Here is a 21,348-nt window from a genome sequence, read left to right on the forward strand (position 1 = left end):
ATGAGGGACCAGATTCTGACTTCTCCTCCCACCTCTGGCCATGACCTTGCCTCCCTGCATTGCACCCACAGCAAGAGTGGATGTGCAAGCACGTGCTGCAGAGCAGCGGGCAGAAAATTCACTCTGTATCACATCAGCGACAGAGAGATTCAATGCAGGAGACATTCGCAAGCGCGAGCAGAAGAAAACCTTCACGTTCCTTCTCCGGGGTGCGCGCGTGCTTCAACTCCGAGATACACTCCCTGCCTCCTGAAATTAATTCAACATTCCTGTGGCTTGGGCAAAAATAACCGGAATGAATAATCGGTGGTGCAGGCCCTGCTGCAGATTTCCTGGTGGATAGAGCCCTCTGCAGGAAGCAAAAAGGCAGAGGCAGAGCACCATTATTTACTAGAAGAGCCCTGAAATGTGTAAGGGAGGAAATAGCAATAGCTTATCAAGTTCTTTCATCTTGCAGGTGTAATTTTCTGTATCAATTCTCTGGTATTTGCATCCATGCCATTCCCCGCTTGCAGACAGTGTTACCACTCCCTGCTCCTTTTCTTCTGTCCCATTTACTCCTCCTCCACTGCTGGTGCCACTGCTCAGCCTGCATGTTGGGTGCACTGCAGAGCTGTGCTGGAGCTCAGGCTGCTTCGCTATGCACAGGAACACCATGCTCTTATCTCACATCCTCTGCTTTTATCACCACAACAATCATGTTGCCCTGAGGTTTCCGCTTGTTTCAGACACTTTTATTTCTTCATACAAGAGCCAGAACCAGCAGGTTTCAAGTGAAACCAGTCTGTGAAGATGGGGATGCCTCTGTGTGCCCATGCCTGTGCGTGTATGTTTATGCACCTCTGATTTTTCATCCCTTCTGGCTGCACACCTTTCAGGGCCTCTTGGGTGATGCAAGGAAGCAATGTTTGCTGGGCAGCCATTGGCCAGGAGGAGAGATAGTGTTTTGGGTTCTTCTCTAGGGAGACCTATGGCCAGACCTAGAGTAGCCAAGCAGAGAGACAGAGACCCAGAGCTGCTTCCCTTGCTCAGCAGCCTCTCTACACTCAGTGTACACCCTATCTCCTTATCTAACATCAGTTACTTCCTAAAACCTGTGACTCAGCTGCAGAGCAGGAACTTCCCAGAATTACAGCCCTCATGGCTATAGGAAGAGGCAAAGAAGAGATCTGCACAGAGGGATTCTTATCATCCCTTGTGCTCTGGTTTCATCCTGGAGTCCTGAAACATCGGTGGCAGCTTGACACAACCACAACACATCTGTTCACAGAAGAGAAACCAATGGAGCTTATCTACTCTACAGCTGAGTGGACTATGCTTTGCTGTCCCAAGAGCATCCACATAGTTCCTCACAGAAAAATAACCAGGCCTCACTTGATGGCTGTAAGGATTGCCTACGGGCTGGAGACATGTTGGAGATATTCTAGTCTCTCCTCAAATCCTGTCCTTCATGCCTGGAGCAATATGGAGGGACCCAAAAGCCAGCTGCCGTTTAGCCTCTGAGCTATGTCATGGGAAGTACTGTGCCCACAGCTCTGACAGTCCTCAGTGGATTGCTCCCAGCTCCTCTGCCTTTGGGTGGGAAGGAGAAGCCACAAATCTCGTAAGTTGTCCTGCCAGTCATCTTCGTGCCAAGTGGGAGGCAGAGGGAGCCAATCCTCCCAAATTTCTTCCCTGAAAGTGCCCAGGATGCAAGAGATGCTGTCCAACAACTACATCTTCCTGCTGCCAGTGACCAGGTCAGGGCTCAGTTTTTGTTGGCAATCTTTTTCTTTCGGGCAGAGACAAGATCATAGAAAGGATTCTGTGTGATGCTAGTCCTGGAAATAGGCAGAAACAAGAGGAAGAGCAAGAATTTTAATGCTGGAGAACAACACATACAACCTACTGAACCTGCACAGAGAAACAGCTCACCAAAAAGTAGGAGTGGAGATATGCAAATAGGAGAGAACAAAGCTGTGGCTAGAGGTTCTCCAGAAAGGACCTTGAAACCCTTCGGCATCAAGCAGTTGTTAGGCTACAAATATTTATTTTCATCCTCTTTTTCAGGCTGTATTCCCTGGCAGCCAGATAAACTGTGTGAGCATTTTGGCAGGCTCAAGCTTCCAGTTAAGGTCTCCTCACCTTATTGCCTCAATCCATTCATCACGTTCTGCTGGTGTAGCTGCAGAGATCTTATAGGACTGGTGCTTGCCTTCAACCACCTTCCCATCCCCATCTGTTTTGCAGGCTTTGATCTTCTGCCCTTTGCAGTTGGGATTGAAGAGCTCAAAGCAGTTCTGTCAGAAAGGGAACAAAATGGGATTGCAGCAGATGACAGGAGGGATCAAGGAAGCTATGTTGCTTTCAGCCATAGATGACAGGCTCAGAGAGATTTCAAAAGGGAGAAGAGCATTGTGTCTTTGAAATGCTGCAGGGTCTCATCTTCCCTGCCCCAAGAATCTCCCCATGAGTTAGATCCCTCTTAGGTAAACATGTACCTCCTGTGAAGGGCTGGACACAAAAACAGGTCTTATGGAGAGGTGGAGTAGCAACAGTTGGACCTTATGGGATTTGTCATTCTGCTCCACACATAGGAATGTTCTCCCCTTTTGGGTAGACACAGCATCCTCTCTTCTGTCTGCTATCACAAAGACAAAAGACAGTTCTCCCAAACTCGTGCCACATCAGAGAAGTGGCTTTTTATGAAAGATGCACAGAGGAAGAGTGTCACTTCTTGGGAAAATTTCCTAACCCCACAGCATTACCTGGAATACACATCGTCTAACTCATTATGGAGAGTCATAAGGGAGGAGCTGAACCCACACCATCTGGTGCAAAATATGTAGAGGCCAGCTCTGTATACTCATCTCTTCCAACATACATATACATACATACAATTAAGCCAGTAAAAGAATGGCCAGTTCTTGTCTGTTAAAATACATCTGTGTTTAGAATGGGTTCAAGACAGTTTGGCACCTTCCCTTTGAGAAGCTCAGTACATACAGGCTTGGGAAAAAGTTCTTCCCCACTACTCTCTTTTCCCAGAGCCACCTCAGCCTTCACCACCACATGAGCATCTTCTCTTCCCACTGACCACCTATTGGCAGAATACCGAGCAATGAGGCTTACTGGCTTTTTGGGGTCATCAACCTTCCGGACGGATAGGTTCTCCAGAGGGATAATGCCCAGAGGCTCTTTGTCCTGCAGTCAAAGAAACAGAAATTAACACCAGACATGGCCCCTACACTTCTGCCATAGCCCCTCTGATTTCCCCAATATGTGTCCCTTTGTAGAAGAAGAGCAGTGTGTGCCTGGAGAGACCCCTGCATTTACATTATGGGGACCTTAGATAACAAGAAATCACAGCAACAGCTTCAGTACCCAGACTCTCTCCAGACCAGAGCCAAGGGAATGGTGTAGGAGAGGAAGGAGGTCTGAACTCAGTCTGTCAGTATGAGGCAGACTTACCTACCCCCTATCCTCCCTGGCCCCTCAGAGGCTTGTAACCACCCAGGGCAAGTTCACAAGCTAGGGTTCAGCCTTTACCGTGGTATATTCAAAGTAGTACAGGCAGTTATCGGTCAGAATGAACCAACGACGTTTCCAGGTTTTCACACGTCCTCCTAAAGGCAGTGAGGTTCAAAATCCATTAGTCCCACTCTTAGCTGTCCTTCTCCCAACCCTGCTCTACACACACACACAGGCATGCTCTCCCTGTTGATCAGTCCCAAGGAGAAAACCATGGTAGTTACCACCAGTGTACCGGTGGTACTCATCACCATATGGTGGACACTGAGGGATTTTGCTGTGATGAGGCTAGGGCTGGGGAGAGAGGAAGGATAACTCTCTCTCTTTTTTTTTTTTTTTTTTTTTTGAGCAGAGGGACCCTGTAGGAACGGGGCTGGGAAGAGAGGAGAGAGCAGGCGGCTGGTTTCAACAGCAGGTGTCAGTGTCAGCCCACCACAGCAGATGGGAGGGAGGGACAATGGAGATGCTGGAGCCAGGATGAGTTTTGGATGCCTGAGTGGGTCTCTGGGGGAAATTTGGGATGGGAGTGAGGCATGAAGGTGAGGAATCCCGAGGAGTTAGAGGGAGCCTCCCACTGACCTAGTTTCAGGAGCCAGCCCTCGCGGTTAGGGTTGAAGAAAGTATGTGTGAGATCGTTCCCATCATCTTCTGGTATAGAGAATGGCTCGTTCTTTATGCTGTCAAACAGATTCTGCCCCAGAGCATTGGACCAAGGAGAGAAAGAGAAAATAGAAAGAAAGAAAGACACATTTCTGACAGAAGTTGTATACAACCATTTCAGGTCCATCTGGTTCATCACTCTACACATGGGCAGGTGGGTGAATGGTAGAGCAGTGAACACTAGCCCCCAACGGCCCTCACTGCACACCTCAAAGTGTTTCAAGGGTGATTGCAAGCTTTTTTCTGCACCTTGAATCAAAAATAAAGGGAACCCATTTTGGAAACTGTGTAATTCTATCAGGACTGGCAGCAGTGACTGACCACAGCAAGAGAGCCTCTGGCACTCATTTGGGGCTTGATGGTGCTACTTGCACAGATATATTCCGGTGCAAAAGAGGTCAGGCTCTGTTGTTCTGACTGATGAGAACACTAGAGTAAGCTGGGACATGTAGTGGTTGCGTAGTTGGGCCATCTCACACACACCGTGGTTTTGTATGCATCTCTCTGTACATCTTCTCACACAAAGTTAAAGTATCTGTTCCTCTCACACACAGACACACTTAAAAACACAAACTTGCTTAAATCACAGAATCGCAGAATCATAGGGGTTGGAAGGGACCTCTGGGAATCACCTAGTCCAACCTCATGCTAAAGTAGGATCCCTACAGTAGGTTGCACAGGAAAGTGTCCAGCCAAGTCTTGAATATCTCCAGAGAAGGAGACGCCACAAACTCTCTGGGCAGATTGTTTCAGTGTCGTGTCACCCTCAAAGTAAAGAAGCTTCTTCTCATGTTTGTATGGAACTTCCTGTGTTCCACTTTGTGCCCATTGCCCCTTGTCCTGTCACTGGCACTGTTCAAAAGAGCCTGGCCCCATCCACTTGATTCCCACCCATTAGATATTTATAAACAGTGATGAGATCTCCCCTCAGCCTTCTCTTCCCCAGACAGAACAGTCCCAGGGCTCTCAGCCTCTCCTCAAAAGGGAGATGCTCCAGGCCCCTCATCATCTTGGTGTCCTTCCACTGGGCTTTCTCTAGAAGTTCCCTGTCCTTCTTGAACTGGGCAGCCCAGAATTGGACATAGCACTCCAGATGTAACCTCAGCAGGGCAGAGGAGAGGGGGATGATCACTTCCCTCTACCTGCCAGCCACGTTCTTTGTAATGCACCCCAGGATACCATTGGCCTTCTGGGCCACAGGGGCACACTGCTGGCTCATGGCCAACCTGTTGTCCACCAGGACACCCAGGTCCTTCTCCTTGAGCTACTTCCCAGCAGGTCAGCCCCTGACCTGTACTCATGCATGTGGTTATTCCTTCCCAGGTGCAGGATTCTACACTTGCCCCTGTGTAGAGGGCTACCACTGTTCACTGCTATTCACTGAATGTCTCTTTTGCCCCATGTCCTCACCAACAAGCATGTCTGCAGCCACTCTCGAAAATATTTTTTATGTTTTCCAGCTTCTTTTTTGTACCTTTTTCCTCGAGCAGTTCTTCCCCTTATAGGGCAGAAAGTCAATAGTCTTATATTACACTGAGATCAATGGACCTTAGGTTCATGGTGGACCCTGACGCAGAGAGAAAATAGGGACTGATGATAAAATGGGAGATCAGAGCCTTTCTTACCTTCAAGAGCTCTTCTGGCAGGTCTGCTCCATCATTGATGCCTCGGTTGATGGACACAAACCTTTCAAAGGGGGGTTTGTCTTTCACATTAGGGTTGTGCAGGCTGGTGTTAAGCATGATAATAGAGAAGGAGAGTATATAACAGGTATCTGTCAATGAGAAAGAAAACCAGAGAGCAGATCAATCCAAATGCTAACAGGTGACTTGGCTACCAGTTACTGGTGAACAGCTTCAACCTCTCAGGTGTAGGAGGAACAGGGAGATTTCCCCTCTACCAGGTGTAAGAGAGACAGACAGTGCTTGGGGAGAGCTGATCTTCTGTGATGGAGGTGATTCCCTAATAGGCAATTTGGGTAGATCTGGTCAGGTAACAACTCTGCTAGCAAGGAAATCTTCTACAGACCCATGTCTGTAAGTGCTACCCTTGCTGCAATGAGGTGTGTTTCACATGGGGCTGTGACCACTTCTCAAGCCTACTCCCTGTTGGAGTGGGCTGGAGCATGGTAGGAGAAAGAGGACAGAAGACCCTCAGCCTATTGAGAAGTTCTGGTCTGCCTCCTTTAACTTTAGGTAAGAGAACATGAAGGACAGAATCCATACTTCCAGGTGATGCTTTCTATGCATTGTGATTGGGAAAGGAAGGCTCCTCTCTCTAGCACAGAGTGGATCTTTGCTTTATAGGCCTTCTTTTCCCTATAAATACCTGTGGACTGGAATACTCCTGGGTTACACTTGCAGTACCAGTTGGCAAAGGCCTCCATCATGCGGTCAATTTTCTGTGCTTCCCCAGGCAGCCGGAAGCTCCATAGGAACTGTCTAGCAGGAGTAGCATGCCAGAGAGTTAGTCAGATTGTGTACAAGGAGTGTTTATCCTTTCCCTCAGCCCTTGAGACACCATGGAAATAAAGGAAGTTATCACAGCAGAGAAACAACGCAGCACATGAAGCAGGAGATCTGATACTTTCTCTAAAAATTTCCCAGGCTCACCCTCAAACATTCTAAAAAGAAGCAGCAGAGCTAAGCATCCTGTAAATCATGACTCTGCTTCCCTAGTGAGTGTTCTGCAAGGTATCAGGGACCTCAAGAGAAAGAGCCCTGCCAGAAGGCAGGCCAAAAGATGCAAGATGCTCTAAGACAGAGTCACTTTGTCACAGACATAATGGGCACTGTGGGCTAACATATTTCCTAGTACAAAAAATAACTTACTATGTCCCCACCATCCATTGAAATCACAATGAGCCACCTCACTTTCCCCATCTTCTCTGCACATGGCTAGTCCATTCAGAAGACTATGAAAGAGGTCCACCAAGGAAAGTTTTGTTAGCACCTCACAAAGAAACAGCCTTGAGCCAACATACACAGCAGGACCTTGGGAAGCCCCATCTCATCCCAGTGAGGCTTCCATGACCTTGCTGGGTGGTAAGATCCAGTGGCTGAACAGGCTCCTGCTCCATTTGCTTCTTCTTGAACACTCACCTTAATGCTTGCACCAAGTTGAGGTTGGCAAACTGGTGACATGCCACAAAGGCTTGGAGAATCTGGATGTTTTTGGAGTCTCTAGGAGAGGAGAGAGGGAAAATGTCAGAAGAGTGCTTTGCCCCGCTCTGTTTGGATGCTCCTTGGTGTGATGACATGCATCTTGCTCCCTCTCAGACTCCTGTTCCCCTCAGCCACCAAGAAACCAAGATGCGTGGGCACCACTCTTGTCTGAGAAGACTGACTCCAGTACAGATGGAAAGACAGGTATCCAGCCCCAGCCACACTCCAAAGAGCATCTCCCCGTGTGCACTGCCCACCCGGCCCACTGTAGTGGGAGGTCATGTTCAGTCTCAGCATCTGCCAAGGGTCATCTAAAATGGTGGCTGAGAGGGGCCAGGCAGAACAGGCCTCCAAAGGACCTCCTTATCTCAGCTGGGTTTCTTACCTCCCACCCAGATAATCTCCAATGGCTGTCTTGTTCAAGCCTTCACCCTTGTGGAGGAATTTGGCAATCTCCTGCAGGTCTGAGGACAATAGCTGTTGCTCAATCAGGTACTGGATCCCCTGGGAGGAGAAGCAAGACAGCAAAGTAAGACAGATCTTTGTGTTGGTGTGAAATTAGAACTTTAATATCCTAATATCAGACTTTATTGGCTTCATTGATATTGTCTCCTGTTTCTCCCCAGCCCCTTCATGGGAGACCACAGTCATATTATCCTCCTTATTCCCACCGTTTTTATCTATCATGGTGGGTTGGTATCATTCTCAGTTCCTCCCTAAACTTGGACAAGTGTTTCACTGAACTGGAAACTCAAGCAAACAGAAAAGGGCAGCGTAGGTCAAAAGTTCAAACAGCCAGGTAGATTTAAAGTCAAAAGGGTTCATTTTAACCTTCTCAGTCAAAATATGTTAGAGTTCTGTTCCTAAAAGTCAGGTTTTACCAAATAAAGAAAAAAAAAATGTTTGAAAATAAGAAGAAGATGTCAAAAAAGGTATTCAGACAAACATGTAGGCCTGAGACAATATCTTTTTCCTAAAGTTTTTTGTAGGCCACAGAACAGAAAAGTCAGCAATCTGGTAAACTCCACTCTCTCAAGCCAACAAGGATGGAATGTGTTTTTTAAGGAAGATAGAGAGTCTGAATCAGGTTGTGCAAACAGCCGACATTTTATTTTAGAGAGAATTCCATCACTTTCAAAGTCACCAAAATTTGAGCTTTTGTTCAGCTTAAGAGCAATATCTAGCAACACTGCAATTCTCCAGACCACATTGCAATTCTCCTCACAAAATACAGTAAAGGAATGAATATTGTTTTAGATATATCAGAATGTTCTACTTCAACAGAATCAATTCAGTTTGCCTTGCAATATATGAGAAACTATTTCTAAAATGCCCCAAAGAAAAATCAGTTTCTAAAGAAGAAACTGAAATGTTTGGGTGATTTCTCCATGCTATTTTCCTTCCTTTTTCCCCAGATGAAGTTTCAGTTAGATCAATTTAATTTTGCAAATTATTGCAGTGATGGTGGAGCTCCATTTTCCAGACTAGAATGTTTCTTCCAGAAGATTTTGTTCAGCTGTATTCATAGTGCTTACCTCTAGTAGCCTCAGGAACTTAACCTGAGCACTTGGAGATGGGAACTCATTTCATCAGCATTGCCTACATGAAACATAACTTCAAAAGGAATAAAGAAAGTTCCCTCATTGCAAGACCTATCAGACTCTAGTTGTGTACCAAAAGGGAAGCAATAAATAGAGATCTGTGTGTGGCTGTTCTAAACTAAAATCAATATAGGAACATAGTACAGCAGTTTGACCAGGCTGATTAGCATTGAACTAATAATGCTAAAACGGTTTGGGGTCAGAATTAGTTCAGGCATTTCTGCATGGCATGGCAAAGTGCCATAGAAAGAGATGCCTCTGGGGCCTCAAACCAAGGTCAGACAGAAAGACAGAAAGGAAATCTGCTCTCACATGATCTGGTTGTACTGCTATCAGCGTTCAAAGACAGCTCTCACTGACAGAGGGATGTCCAGAGGCTGGCATGCACTCCAGACGCAGTGTAGATACTGGGGAAGGCATCTTGAGGGTCTCAGCAGGGAGGCACGTAAAGCTGTCACTCAGACCAGCAGCCATCCAAAATGATAACTGCAGTTAGCTAACAATGAGCAACTGTTCAATGCAGACTGTGGTTTTTCTTTGAAGAGTTCAAAAAATGATCCACCAGTGAGGAAGAAGGAAGAGGAAACTGTCTTTCTCATATCTTTTCTACTTAGTCTGATTTAGAGCTTTCTGCAGAGGGATGAAAGCTATGGAGTCTGGATCTCACTGGTAAGAGCCTCAGAAAGTGGAAGACCTACATTCACTAACCAGCACTAACAAAACCAAAACTACTTCCAAAACATCAGAGGCAGCTTGGTATTGAGGGAGGTGGAGGAGGGGATTGCCAAGCTGCTTTCCGTAATTTATCAGCAGGCCCGATCAGTCGGGGAGGTCCCCGATTTGACAATGTGATACCCATCTACAAGAAGGCTTGGAAGGAGGATGCAGAGAACTACAGGCCTGTCAGCCTGACCACGGTATCAGGAAAGGTCATGGAGCAGATTATCCTTGAGCACAGTCACACGGCACATGTGGGATTGGGCCCAGGGGATTGGGCCTAGCCAGCATGAGTTTATGAAAAGCAGGTCCTCATCTCCTTCTACGACCAGGTGACCCACCTAGACGATGAGGGAAAGGCTGCGGATGTACTCAACCTAGACTTTAGTGAAGCCTTTGACTCAGCCTCCCACAGTATTCTCCTGGAGAAGCTGGCAGCCTGTGGCTTGAACAGGTGTACTCTTTGCTGGGTAAAAACGTGTATGGATGGTTGGGCAGAGAGCGGTGGTGAATGGAGTTAAATCCAGCTGGTGATTGGTCACTAGTGGTGTTCCCCAGAGGTCGGTATTGGGGCATGTCCTATTTAATATCTTTATTCATGATCTGGATGAGAGGATTGAGAGCACCCTGAGTACATTTGCAGAGGACACCGAGTTGGGCAGAACTGTTGATCTGCCTGAGGGTGGGAAGGCCCTCCAGAGGGATCTGGATAGTCTAGATTGATGAGCTGAGGCCAATTGTATGAACTTCAACAAGACCAAGTGCCAGGTCCTGCACTTCAGTTGCAACAACCCCATGCAGTGCTACAGACCTGGGGCAGGGTGGCTGGAAAGCTGAGTGGTGGAAAAGGATCTGGGGGTATTAGTCAACAGCTGATCAAACATGAGTCAGCTGTGTGCCCAGGTGGCCAAGAAGACCAATGGCATCCTGGCTTGCATCAGCAATAGTGCAGCCAGCAGGAGCAAGGAGGTGACCGTCCCTCTGTACTCAGCACTGGTGAGGCCGCACCTTGAGTGCTGTGCTCAGATCTGGGCCCCTCACTACCAGAAAGACATGGAGGCCCTGGAGCGTGTCCAGAGAAGGGTAGCGAAGCTGTGAGGGGTCTGGAGCACAAGTCTAATGGGGAGCGGCTGAGGGAACTGGGGTTGTGCAGTCTGGAGAAGAGGAGCTCGGGGGAGATCTTATTGCTCTCTACAAGGACCTGAAAGGAGTTTGTGGTGAGGTGAGTGTCAGCCTTTTATTCCAGGTAATAGGGATAGGATGAGAGGGAATGGCCTCAATTTGTGCCAAGGGAGATTCAGGTTGGATATTAAGAAGAATTTCTTCTCAGAGAGTGGTGATGCACTGGCACAGGCTGCCCAAGGATGTGGTGGAGTCACTGTCCCTGGAGGTGTTTAGGAAAGGGTAGGTATGGTACTTAGGGACATGATTTAGTGGGTAATATTGGTGGTAGGTGGATGGCTGGACTGGATGATCTTAGAGGTCTTTTCCAACCTTAATGATTCTATGATTCTATGAATTCTTACCCTCACACAGGCAAAAGGAGGTGGGCTGAAGAATATTTAGCTCTTCTGACACACTGACAGTGTTAGCCATCCTCCCTTTATTTCTCTTAGTTTTGGGTTGTATCTGATGAAATTCTCTATAGGCCCCTATAGACACACATGATGTGGGGAAGCAAAACAGATTGATCTTTTCAGAATATGTAATTCAGAAATAGGAAATAAGGTGCTGACTGGAGCCTTAGTAAGGTAGGAAACCAGCCCCACAGTTTGTGGACATAGCTCCTTTGGCATGGGTGGGACCAGTACTCAATAGCAACTCTTCCTCACCGCTTTATCCTCAAATTTGGAATGAGCAGATCCTACCTTTTCAGGATCCATGTTGAATTTCTTCCGACCCAGGGACAGAAGTTTATCCCTCTGTGATAGTTTGCTACAAACAAAAAGAAGAAAATCCAAACTTAGAATACGGAGCCATGTTTCACTTGGAACACTCACAAGGCAACTCAGATATCAAGGGTGGGTGTCTGTTCAGGAAGAAAGAGAAAATTCAGAGGACAGAAGGGCATTCCTGGCCTCATTTTCATGCCTTTTTTGTGATCCAAATTCCATTAGCGATCCTGTTTTCCCAACACTAAAAGGTAGATTTTGGAAACAAAGGAATACTTACTAGTTCCACTTACCTGGTCCTCTCACCAGGGTTCTGGTCTGCCTCTTGCCTCTCCTCTGCATTTTGGAAGCCCTCAATCTCTGCAAACACTTGTGCAATCTCTTCTTTCAGCTTCTGCAAAAGAAATATCAAGCTAGTGAAGGCAGTGAAGGGAAAAACAGGAAATGTACAAAGCCTGCCTTATTTCATCCCTCCATCATAGGAAAAGGCCAGGTGCTCAGAACTAGCCAAGGATGTCTGTGAAATATGTGCTGCTCTGAGGTGACCTTGCCCATCCAAACCGGAATCCAGCTGAAAGAAGTTGAAGAGAGGCACAGAGGATATTCTTGTGTCTGTTGTCATTGAGGGCTGGAAAATCAAGCTTAGTCAGCCTGGAGGTGTCAGAGAACTCACCCCAGTGTTGATTTCAATTCTTCAAACAATGTCAGATATGACAATCCTTCCACCACACACATTTCCTTCTAGATTTTGCTTTGCAAGCCTGGCTACACATCCAGGATAGAGGAAGTGGAACCAGTAACTGGGAGGTCAGTGTGGATCTGAAGTGGCCAAGCTGTGAAATATAGTTTCTAATGCTCCTATCACTCAATACCAGTGAGTGGATATCTGTCTTTAGATGGAGAAAGAACAGAAGAGAGCAGACAGAATTTTAAGGGCCAATTGTTTCCTTTAGGTCCATGAGAGATGCTACCCTTCTTGGCTGTCTGTTCTGTATTACCAAGGAAACCAAGATCTGTGCATCTCCTTGTTTTCCTTCTGCAGTTTGGGTTCCCCTCAGAGCCAGAGTGCTTCTTCACATGTCTCTTCCAAGAATCTCTCAATTTATTTATTTTGCAAAACTGGAACAGGATGGGAAAGAAGAGTTATGTGACTAATCTAAGCTCAGCTAGGAGTGAGGATGCAGCTATGATACGAACCCTGGCAAAGAAACTGTGAAGTTCTCCAATATCCCACCGCTTTAAAGTTTTGCTCTTCCTTTCATTCCATTTTGTTTCACCAGTCTGCCAGAGCTGAAAATGTTCCTTAGTAAGCTTTAGGTATTGCACAAATGTTGCAAAGCTGTGATCTCATCTCCTGAATTTCAAATGATTATGTCATGAAATGATTAAGCCTCCTTCCTTCTCTTTCTCCCAGACCACACCACCCCTCATGTCTTTTTGATAAAGAGTATCGCTAAATAGTTTATGAAGAAATCCATCTGGGAAAAAAATTCTAGTTCTAGGTGCACTTTCACCTAAACTCATTCTGCTCCACTGGACAACGCATGCCCTATTAGTTAATGGCTTTGAGTTTTAGAATAAGGGTCAGTGTAGTCTAGTATCCTTTTTTTGTGCCCAGCGTATGTTAAAAAAATGTATTTGTGTTCAAATATCCTGCTTCCCACAATGCCTATTGTTCACCCTGAAAGCTGAAGAGATAAAAACCACAAGCAAACCACATGCACATGCATCCACAGACTCTTGAAAGAAGATGCAAGACTCCTTCGTGTTTTTGCAGCAGGGATGCTAAGTCTGGAAGTGTGAGAAGTCACAGACAGTTTGGCTTAATTCTTCATGTGAGGAAATACTGCACCCATTCCCCAGGTGTCTGGACCTCCTCATGTTGTGGAAAAATCAGTGCAAGATGATAGTGCACATTTCATGGTAATGGAAGCAGAAGAGAAAAAGCTGTCCAACACCATGCATGATGTGGATGTGATGTGATATTACTAACTGATTTTCAATTTGTCATTTTCAGCCTCTTTAGGAGTCAGTGAAAAAGTGTTTGAGTCTGCTAAAAGAAAAGAAGAAAAGCAAGTTCAGCCACAGAAGTTTGTGCTGAAGTTCCTTCCATCACACCTTTCAAAAGTGACTTGGCAAGGTCCACAAACAACAAAAATTTAAAAATCACAGAGGGATGCAGCAGATACCTAGAACTGACATGCCAGTATAAAGTAACCGATAATTTAAAATAGCCATAAATGCTGAGCCAAATTCCTGCCTGTAGGACTTTACTAAGTCATTCTCATTTCCTTTACCCTAAACATGCAATCCCAGCTCATCCCTGTTATTGAATTGCCAGCACTTTCTCAAATAGCCCATTATGGTGGTTGATGAGTCCCGCAGCAGAGTACCACAGGTTGGATGAGTGCTGGTGGCAAATATATCAGTGCAGACTGAAGCTCAGAATTCAAGTTGGATCATGCCAGAGCAAATATCTCCTGTGCAGGAGCACTTCTGCATGTCTTGGACTGTTATGTGTAGAGATTCCTTGGTTGAAGGAACAGGTGGAAGGAACAGGATGGTCCTTACCTTAATGTCCTCCAAGAGCTCCTCTCTGTGCTGCCTTATTGTCTCTATTTCAGCCTCTTCAGCCTCACTCAGGTCAGATGACCCTGGAAGAGCAAACGGGTGCCTGTGAGAATAGTAGATGCCAACATACCACAGGAAAAGCCACCTCTATCTCTCGGTGCCCCAGCAGCTTTGATATCTGTGCTCTAGCATCTATGCTCCCTGCTGTTGTAACCACTGAACCTGAGCTTTGTCTTGCAAATGATTCTCAGTCCAGAGCCAGCAGCAGCCCCATATACCCTGCCTTGTAGCCAGCCTCTCTGCTAGTAGCCCTCTGATCTAACCCTGCAGCAACCCACCTGCCTACACAACCTGTTTTACTCATTGCAAGCGCAACAAAGAGGCTTTACCAAATGCTCTTTGGTGGTTTTTGTGTCAGTCACCTCAGTGTGCAAGACCTCTAGCACAAGAAAGCTGTGACCTAAATAGTCCATCTACATCCAAACCTCCCATGAAGAAACACTAGCTTCATTGACTGATCCACCACAGCTGGAGTCAAAAATGGCTCAAGAGAGAGAATTGAGGACTTTCAAGTCTGAGGACAGGGTCTAGGGGATGAAAGCTTTGCTGAAGAAGAAGCATCTGTGGGAGGCTGTTATTCTGCTCTCCTCCCCCCTGTGGATTACAGACAATATAGAAATGCGAACAGGCTTCCTTGTAATGCACAGGAAGTCAAACAGATAACAGACTCAAAGAGACCACAACATGATTCATAAAAGGCCTAGAAGAATTGGGGTGACAGCACTGGTGCTAAATATAATCCTGCTGAAGCACAGCCTCTTCAGCAAGGAGAATGAGGAGGCTGCAGCCACAGAGAGGCACAGCAGATAGTAAGCCCCAGGAAAATACAGGGGACTCACACAGGCTGAGGGCAGTGGAGCTGCTGGGAGCTCACTGCACAACTTGCAGTCGGGATCCTAAACATTGAGAGATAAAGCTTTCTCAGGAAGTCATCTCAGGTTATTGGGTGCCCTGCTCTGCTGTTTCATAAGCCAAAATCCCCTGGGCCTCTCATCTTCCTGGGAAAAGAGGAAGTGGCACCAAGTGTCTTGGAAATTGTCTTAGTGTGGCACTCACATGCAAAATAAATGCTATAAATATGAGTGGGGAAAAAGGGGAAGAAACAAGACAAGACAGACAAAAGGAAAAGAGGACAAAGGCAGTCATCTTGGATTCCATGTGGTTCTTTCCTGCCATGACAATGGCTCAGATAGACCAGCCTTCCCAAAACTTGGTCTTCCCCCCATCCTGTCTGGTTGGGTTTCTATGTGCTAAGTGACGCAAGGCTTGTGCCCCATCCCTCCTGCAGCCATGAGGAGAGGCCACCGCACCTTTGTGGGGAAAGCACTGGGCCAGCAGCCAGCACAAAGATGGGGATGGGAACTGCCTGTTTTCCCTCCCTGCTCTGCAAAGAGCCCTCATGGGGAGCTGAAAGAAGCTGACTGCTGCTGTGGCCAGTCAAGAGGGGAAGAAAACCTGTGGGACCCGGCAGCTTGAAACAGACAAACCTGAATGCGAGAGGGGAAAAAAAAAGACACAATCCCCCATTCAGTCGCTTTGCTGCTTGTTTGGTGAGCAGAGCTTGGGCTTTCAGCTTATTTTGTGCTGTATTACTGCAGCAGGACTTACCTGAGGAACCTCCCTGTCCCCCACCCCATACGCAGAGCCTGTGGTGTCTGGTTGCTTTGCTTCAGTTGTTCCATGTCTACCGAAGCAGCCTAACACATCTCAAAGGGACCTGAGGCTCCCAGAGGGCACCATCTCACCCACACGACCCCCACGGAGACTGTAAATAACTCTGTCCCCCTTCCTCCTGAACACCTGAAAACCCCATGTCCCAAGTGATTTACCTGGCTGGTGTGTTAGAGTGAGAAATGTGTGGGAAAGACTGTGTTGGGGGAGAAAAGGCATGTGAGTCATGGAGAAGGGGAGGGAATGAAATGATAGATAAATAAGATAGGGTGAAATAGAAAGGAAAATAACACATGGAGCAAAATTTCAGAGCAATTTAGATTAAAGTGCAGAAAGGGTCCTTGTAAGGTTTTCTAAGGTTTTCTAAGCTAAGTCTCTGATTTCTTCAGAAAATAATTCTGAGGTCAGTTCCTGTGTGCTACTCTGCTCCCTAACAGGAGGCTTAACACTCTGCTCAAGGTTATTTTGAGGCTCTTCATCAAGATTACTGTGTGCATTGGGGTCTATAATTAGGGGAAGTGAATGCAAAAAAAGCTCGTTTGGGGAACTGTCCACAGTAAGGCACAGAAAATTGCAGAGGCAGCTGGGCGAGCAGCAGAGAACAGGAGCAGACTGCTTTGCCTCTCCTTCCTTTTCCACTTTCAAAATGAGCCACACCAGCAGGAGAGGGAGGTTCTGAGTGAATCGGGCTCACTCCCAAGCCGTGCAATGCCAAGGGAATTCAGCCCTGCACCAGAAGACTGAAGAATGGCTTCAGTGTCATCAAAGTCCTCAGTACCAGCAAGTTCCACTTCTTTCTAGGACTAGATCAGGACACAGATGAAGCATAGCCCTTTTCAGGGTTCTCTGCACAAGGGAAATTTTATGCTGATGAAGAGCACCCACAGATGCGCATAAAAACACCCACAGGTTTCAGGGGGATGCTGTCACCCAAACCAGCTCTGCAGTCTGCTGGCCTATGCACAGCTCACTACGTCAATACTGGCTGGCATCCTCTACAGAAAGGACTTGAAGTTGCTGCTTGGAATTTATTTTCAGCCTCCCCATCTAGAGGGCAGGACAGAGTTACCCCAAAGTCTGGGTGCTCATGTGGCCAGCAAAGAGCACTGTGGTGGGTGAGTTCATTTTGCATTGACATGAGCTGTCCAGAGCTGCCTATGTGCTAAGTGAGGCCTTCAATCCCAGGTAAAAATATATGCATGACCATATAGCAGTTGGAGTGGGACGTGAGCACATAGGAGAGCTGAAGGATGGACTCCAGAAATAGCAAAGGAAGGTTATCAGGGATGTCTGTGTCTGTAGAATGGATACTGACCATCCACATGCTACCCACACGTGTTACGACAGCACAGGCCCATTTGTGAGGCAGTGCAGGCCTCCAAATGTGGCTGCTAAAGGGCTTAGGCACATCCACCCATGGCAACACATGAGCTGAGCATTCTGGTTGGCACCTTCTGCCTGGATGAGGCTGTCTGATAGGGGAATTTCACCTGAACTTCCATTCCTTCTTTGATATGGCTTTTGTGTCACCTCCACTGCAGACTATCACTGGTCCCAGTGCCAGGCTGGTAGCAGAAAGTCCTCCAGTTCCCCAGTTCCCTCCAGTCCAACCTGTCTCCCTCCTGCAGCCAACCCTCAGTTCTTTGCCAGCCTGAGCCAGAAGAAATTCAAGACGGATCTCACACAGGTAGAATTTGCACATTCCAGCTACAGAGGGAAAGATGTGAAGAGGAGTTTCTGTTGTTCATTAGCCAGAGCTGAGCAAATCCACACTTCCTCTGCAGGATCCCATTGCGCTACCACAGTGTGTAACTTTTAAGACAAATAGCTTGTTGGTACATAACTTGAGTGAAAGACCATCTGTAAGAAGCTCTCCGCCTCCTTCTGCCTGGTTGGTCCTGCAGCAACTTGGTCCACCATTTCTTTCAGGTAGTGAGGACCAGTTGCTCTCAAGAGAGCTGCCTCCACCAATATGCATAGCCAGATGCCTGCAAAAGCTCTGCTCCCACAGGTCCTACCAATTTCCCTGGCAAGCAAGCCCAGTATGCTGTTTTTTCATGCTCTTTCCTTGTTTACCCACCTAGGAGCTATCTCTTTTCTACATCATATACACAAGAGCTGACCAGGACAGAGGATGAGTCACAGCAGAGTCATTGTGAGATCATCCCTTTTCTTCCTGGTGCTTACTGAGCCCATATGCTATCGTCTCCCTCTGTCCTCTGCATTTGCTCAGGTATACAGACACATTGATCTTCCCCAGCCAGGAGGCTGAAAAAGCTCTGTCCAAAAACCTCCCTTTCTATGCAGGATATCAGCCACTTTATCCACCATCTGCCAAACTAGGAAAATAAAACCCGAGATCTCTCTCAGTTCTTCAGATGTGGCTTATCTTCCCCAACCACAGCTGCCTTTGAGATTATTCTGGGACCCTGCAGGCCCACCTGGAGGTGGTGGAACCCTAGTATAATCACTTACCTTTAACAAGTTTGTATGCAAGAGAAGCTACTAATGCCAAAAGCCTAGCAAGCTGGTTGCACTGGGACACCCATCTGCATGAGAAGTTCTGCAGACCATCTCCTGCAGGCCACAGGGACCCACCACTGAGGTGCTTGTGAGCTGTGCCAGAGCTGCACGAAGGGAAGCCAAAGCTTATAGGTGCTCATCCAAGTGCCACGTAAAACTCTTGATATCCCTGTGCTGTTTCTGCAGCTCAGGTCATAATCACCAGCACAAGGGACCACAGCAATAGACACTCTCAGTACAAAGACCGTTCTCAGTGGGAGAATTTCTCCTGATGTGAATGGAGTTGTCTTATAGGAGAGCGAGTAAAAATACACAGCTCAAGGCTGACAAACAATTAGCTTCCAGGAATACCACCAGGAATCTCCCACCATCTCCTTCCTCCTGGCACCAGCTGCAGCATCCACTCCAGCTACTGGGATTTCAGCGTATGCTCTGCCTCATTAAAGTGGATGCACAGCCCCCAGAGAAAACAAGACAAAAGATGGTCGAGTCTTACCAGCTGGACACAAGTCCATCCTGAAAGGCCTAATGTATTTTCCACAAAGGCTGTGTTCCTCCTTGCCTTCTGCTTGTTCAGATGCTTCACAGAACTGAAACAACTTGGAGTTAGCGACCAACATTGCAGCAGCATGAGGGGGGCGGGTTGCCTTGTGGCTCCGCCTCATCCCTCCGACCACATTGCATGAGCATGCATCAGTGAAGGAAACTCTATGTGCAAACTGATCTGGCCTAACAGAGGCTCTTTGGCTACTTCTGAAATGCAAATCCACAAATATATTTTCATCCCAGCAGGTTTGGGAGAAATGTCTGAGCCCACATTTGCGTGTGGGGGGACTGACATTAGCAGAGACAGTACTGTAGCATTTTGTCTGAGATATTCCTATGAGAATGGAAAAAAAAGGAAGTTCCTGATTCAGAAAAGCCTTCTGATTCAGGAAATTGTTTTATTTGAAAGATTCTTTCTGTGTTAATTCTGCAGCAGGGTGTGTATGAATGAACATTCCAAAACTAGAGGGTGGTTGATGGAGAAGGGTATTTTTTCTCCTTTTCCCTCCCTCACTACTCACTGTAAGTCTTGGTCCTTTCTTCCACCAACAAGCTGTGAACTGAGGAGGAAAGAAGTCCTCTCTGAGGCTCAGCGATACATCTGCCATTGGAAGAGCTGGAACTAGAGGTAAAGAGATGCTCTTTTTTCTTCCATCTCTTCCACACATTCCCAGAAGGCTGTGTTCCTCTCACTTCCCCTCGAGTTAGTTGTATTTGGTTACCATGTACACTGACATTCTTGGTGTATGTGGTAGATTTCTGACAAAGGTAATGTGTGTGAGGGAAAAAAAAAAGAGAAGAGTGCAGGAGAGCACCACGTCAGAGCCAAAAGAACTGGTGAATACATAGATCTGTGCACTCTATGTCCTTAGCACTCCTAGCTGTTGCTGTGCTCACAGCAGACTTTGAATAGGAAAGAGAAATGGTCCAGACTCCTACATATCATCTTTCCATGAGACAGCAGGGTACAGTTTTCAAGAGCCTCTTATGTGTAGAAAAATAAGAGATAACCTTCAGATGTGTTATGCACTGGGAGCTGACATCTATGTGCACTTGCCACCACTTCGAATGGATTTATGTGAGATCAAAAATCTGTGACTCATTAGAAAAGGAAGAGCTACAACCTTCCCATGTCCCTGTTAATTCATTCTTGTCTGAGATCCTCTGTACAGGTTAACTGGCCCTGTAGAAAGCTTGAGGTGAAAATTAGGTCTACCAGAACATTCTGGCTGAGGTCCATTAGTCTAGGGCCATTCAGCCTCATAGAGAAAAACACAAATTGCCCTCCCTTCCTCTCAGTCTTTTGTATTTGCTGTTTCTTATCCATGATTGTGCCGTAGGTTCATTGCTGTTACTGGAGAGGACAAGTGTTTTAACAAACCTGCAATGACAAGTGGGAGATATCAGAACACTGAAGGCATTTTGTCAAGAAGAAAAAGAAATTCAGACTGGCTTCACACATGCAGCTGTAAACAAGGTCACAAATAATCTTTCATCATTAGGAAGAGTTGGTGACAAAGATTCAGCACTCACTTGCTGTGGTCAGGGTCAATATTTTAGAGAACAAGCAAAGAGCTTATTTGGAAGAGATAAAAGGCAGAAGAAGAAAGAAAGCCTTACTATGCAAACTGTTTTTGAATTATCATACCCATGTCAGCCTTGACCTTCAGCACACACAGCTTCTTAAAGTTTATCAGAAGCCTGCCTTTGGATCACACCTTGCCAAGAGCCCAGTCTTAAGAGATTTCACCTATTTCGGGATTTCAAGCTGCATCAGAAAAGAATTCACTGCCCCACAGCCGATGTGCTAATTCCTGCACTGGGTTTGGGTCCAGCATTTCACCTCCAGTACTGACATCATTTTTTTCCCATTTAAAATAAATAAAAAATGTTTCAGCAGTGTTTCAGCTGACATCAGTCAGTCATGCCAGCCTATGCCACTGTCTTGAAAGAGCTAATTTAACTGCTGCAAGCATATGTGACATATATAGGCAGCTTGGTCAGAGCTGTTCATATACGTGTGTTTGTGGCAGGTCAAACCACAAGCAGCTTGCAGACACCAAAACGGATGCCTCTATACACTGCAGAAACACTCTCAGCCTCTCCAACAGGGACCAGTGTAAAGCCTATACCTATGTCTCTAATTCATATATGTTTCATATCTTAACTCCTTGATGTTTTGTTCTTCCCACAGTTTTGCCTATCTTCTGTTTGGAATCACTGACTACCCTATTCTGGGACCTTACTTACTCATTCTGGGCTACACAATATAAAAAGGATGTTAAGGTACTTAGAAGGGTGAAACAAAGCTGGTAAAATGGCTGGAAGGCATGTCCTATGAGAAGAGGCTGAGGATATTTTGTTCTCTGTTTTGGAGGAAAGGAGGCTAAGGTGCAACCTCACTGCTCTCCACAGATTCTTGAGGAGGTGAAA

General features: G+C 46.5%; 1 protein-coding gene and 1 long non-coding RNA gene across 5 annotated transcripts; one reads left to right on the forward strand and one right to left on the reverse strand.

Annotated features, from left to right (window-relative positions):
• CYTH4 (cytohesin 4) lies at positions 442-19,016 on the reverse strand. 4 transcript variants are annotated; one of them, XM_021385704.1, is made up of 13 exons: positions 18,866-19,016; positions 14,116-14,198; positions 11,838-11,938; positions 11,521-11,587; positions 7,720-7,838; positions 7,272-7,352; positions 6,499-6,611; positions 5,796-5,944; positions 4,090-4,201; positions 3,529-3,605; positions 3,112-3,183; positions 2,125-2,279; positions 442-1,820 (listed from the first exon to the last, which is right to left on the reverse strand). In XM_021385704.1, exons 1-13 carry the CDS (start codon positions 18,987-18,989, stop codon positions 1,748-1,750), a joined length of 1,326 nt encoding a protein of 441 aa, XP_021241379.1. In that variant the 5' UTR covers positions 18,990-19,016; the 3' UTR covers positions 442-1,747. The 4 variants fall into 4 exon arrangements, with proteins under 4 accessions (XP_021241379.1, XP_021241387.1, XP_021241381.1 ...); XM_021385712.1 differs by having other exon boundaries at positions 11,825-11,938; XM_021385706.1 differs by lacking the exon at positions 442-1,820 and adding an exon at positions 2,481-2,620 and having other exon boundaries at positions 2,141-2,279.
• Positions 14,205-20,946, forward strand: LOC110393172. The gene is made up of 3 exons (XR_002434868.1): positions 14,205-18,079; positions 19,469-19,543; positions 20,256-20,946. It is a non-coding gene; the product is annotated as an uncharacterized LOC110393172 (long non-coding RNA).

The sequence above is a fragment of the Numida meleagris genome, chromosome 1 (genome assembly GCF_002078875.1).
Source record: "Numida meleagris isolate 19003 breed g44 Domestic line chromosome 1, NumMel1.0, whole genome shotgun sequence".
NCBI lineage: Eukaryota > Metazoa > Chordata > Aves > Galliformes > Numididae > Numida > Numida meleagris.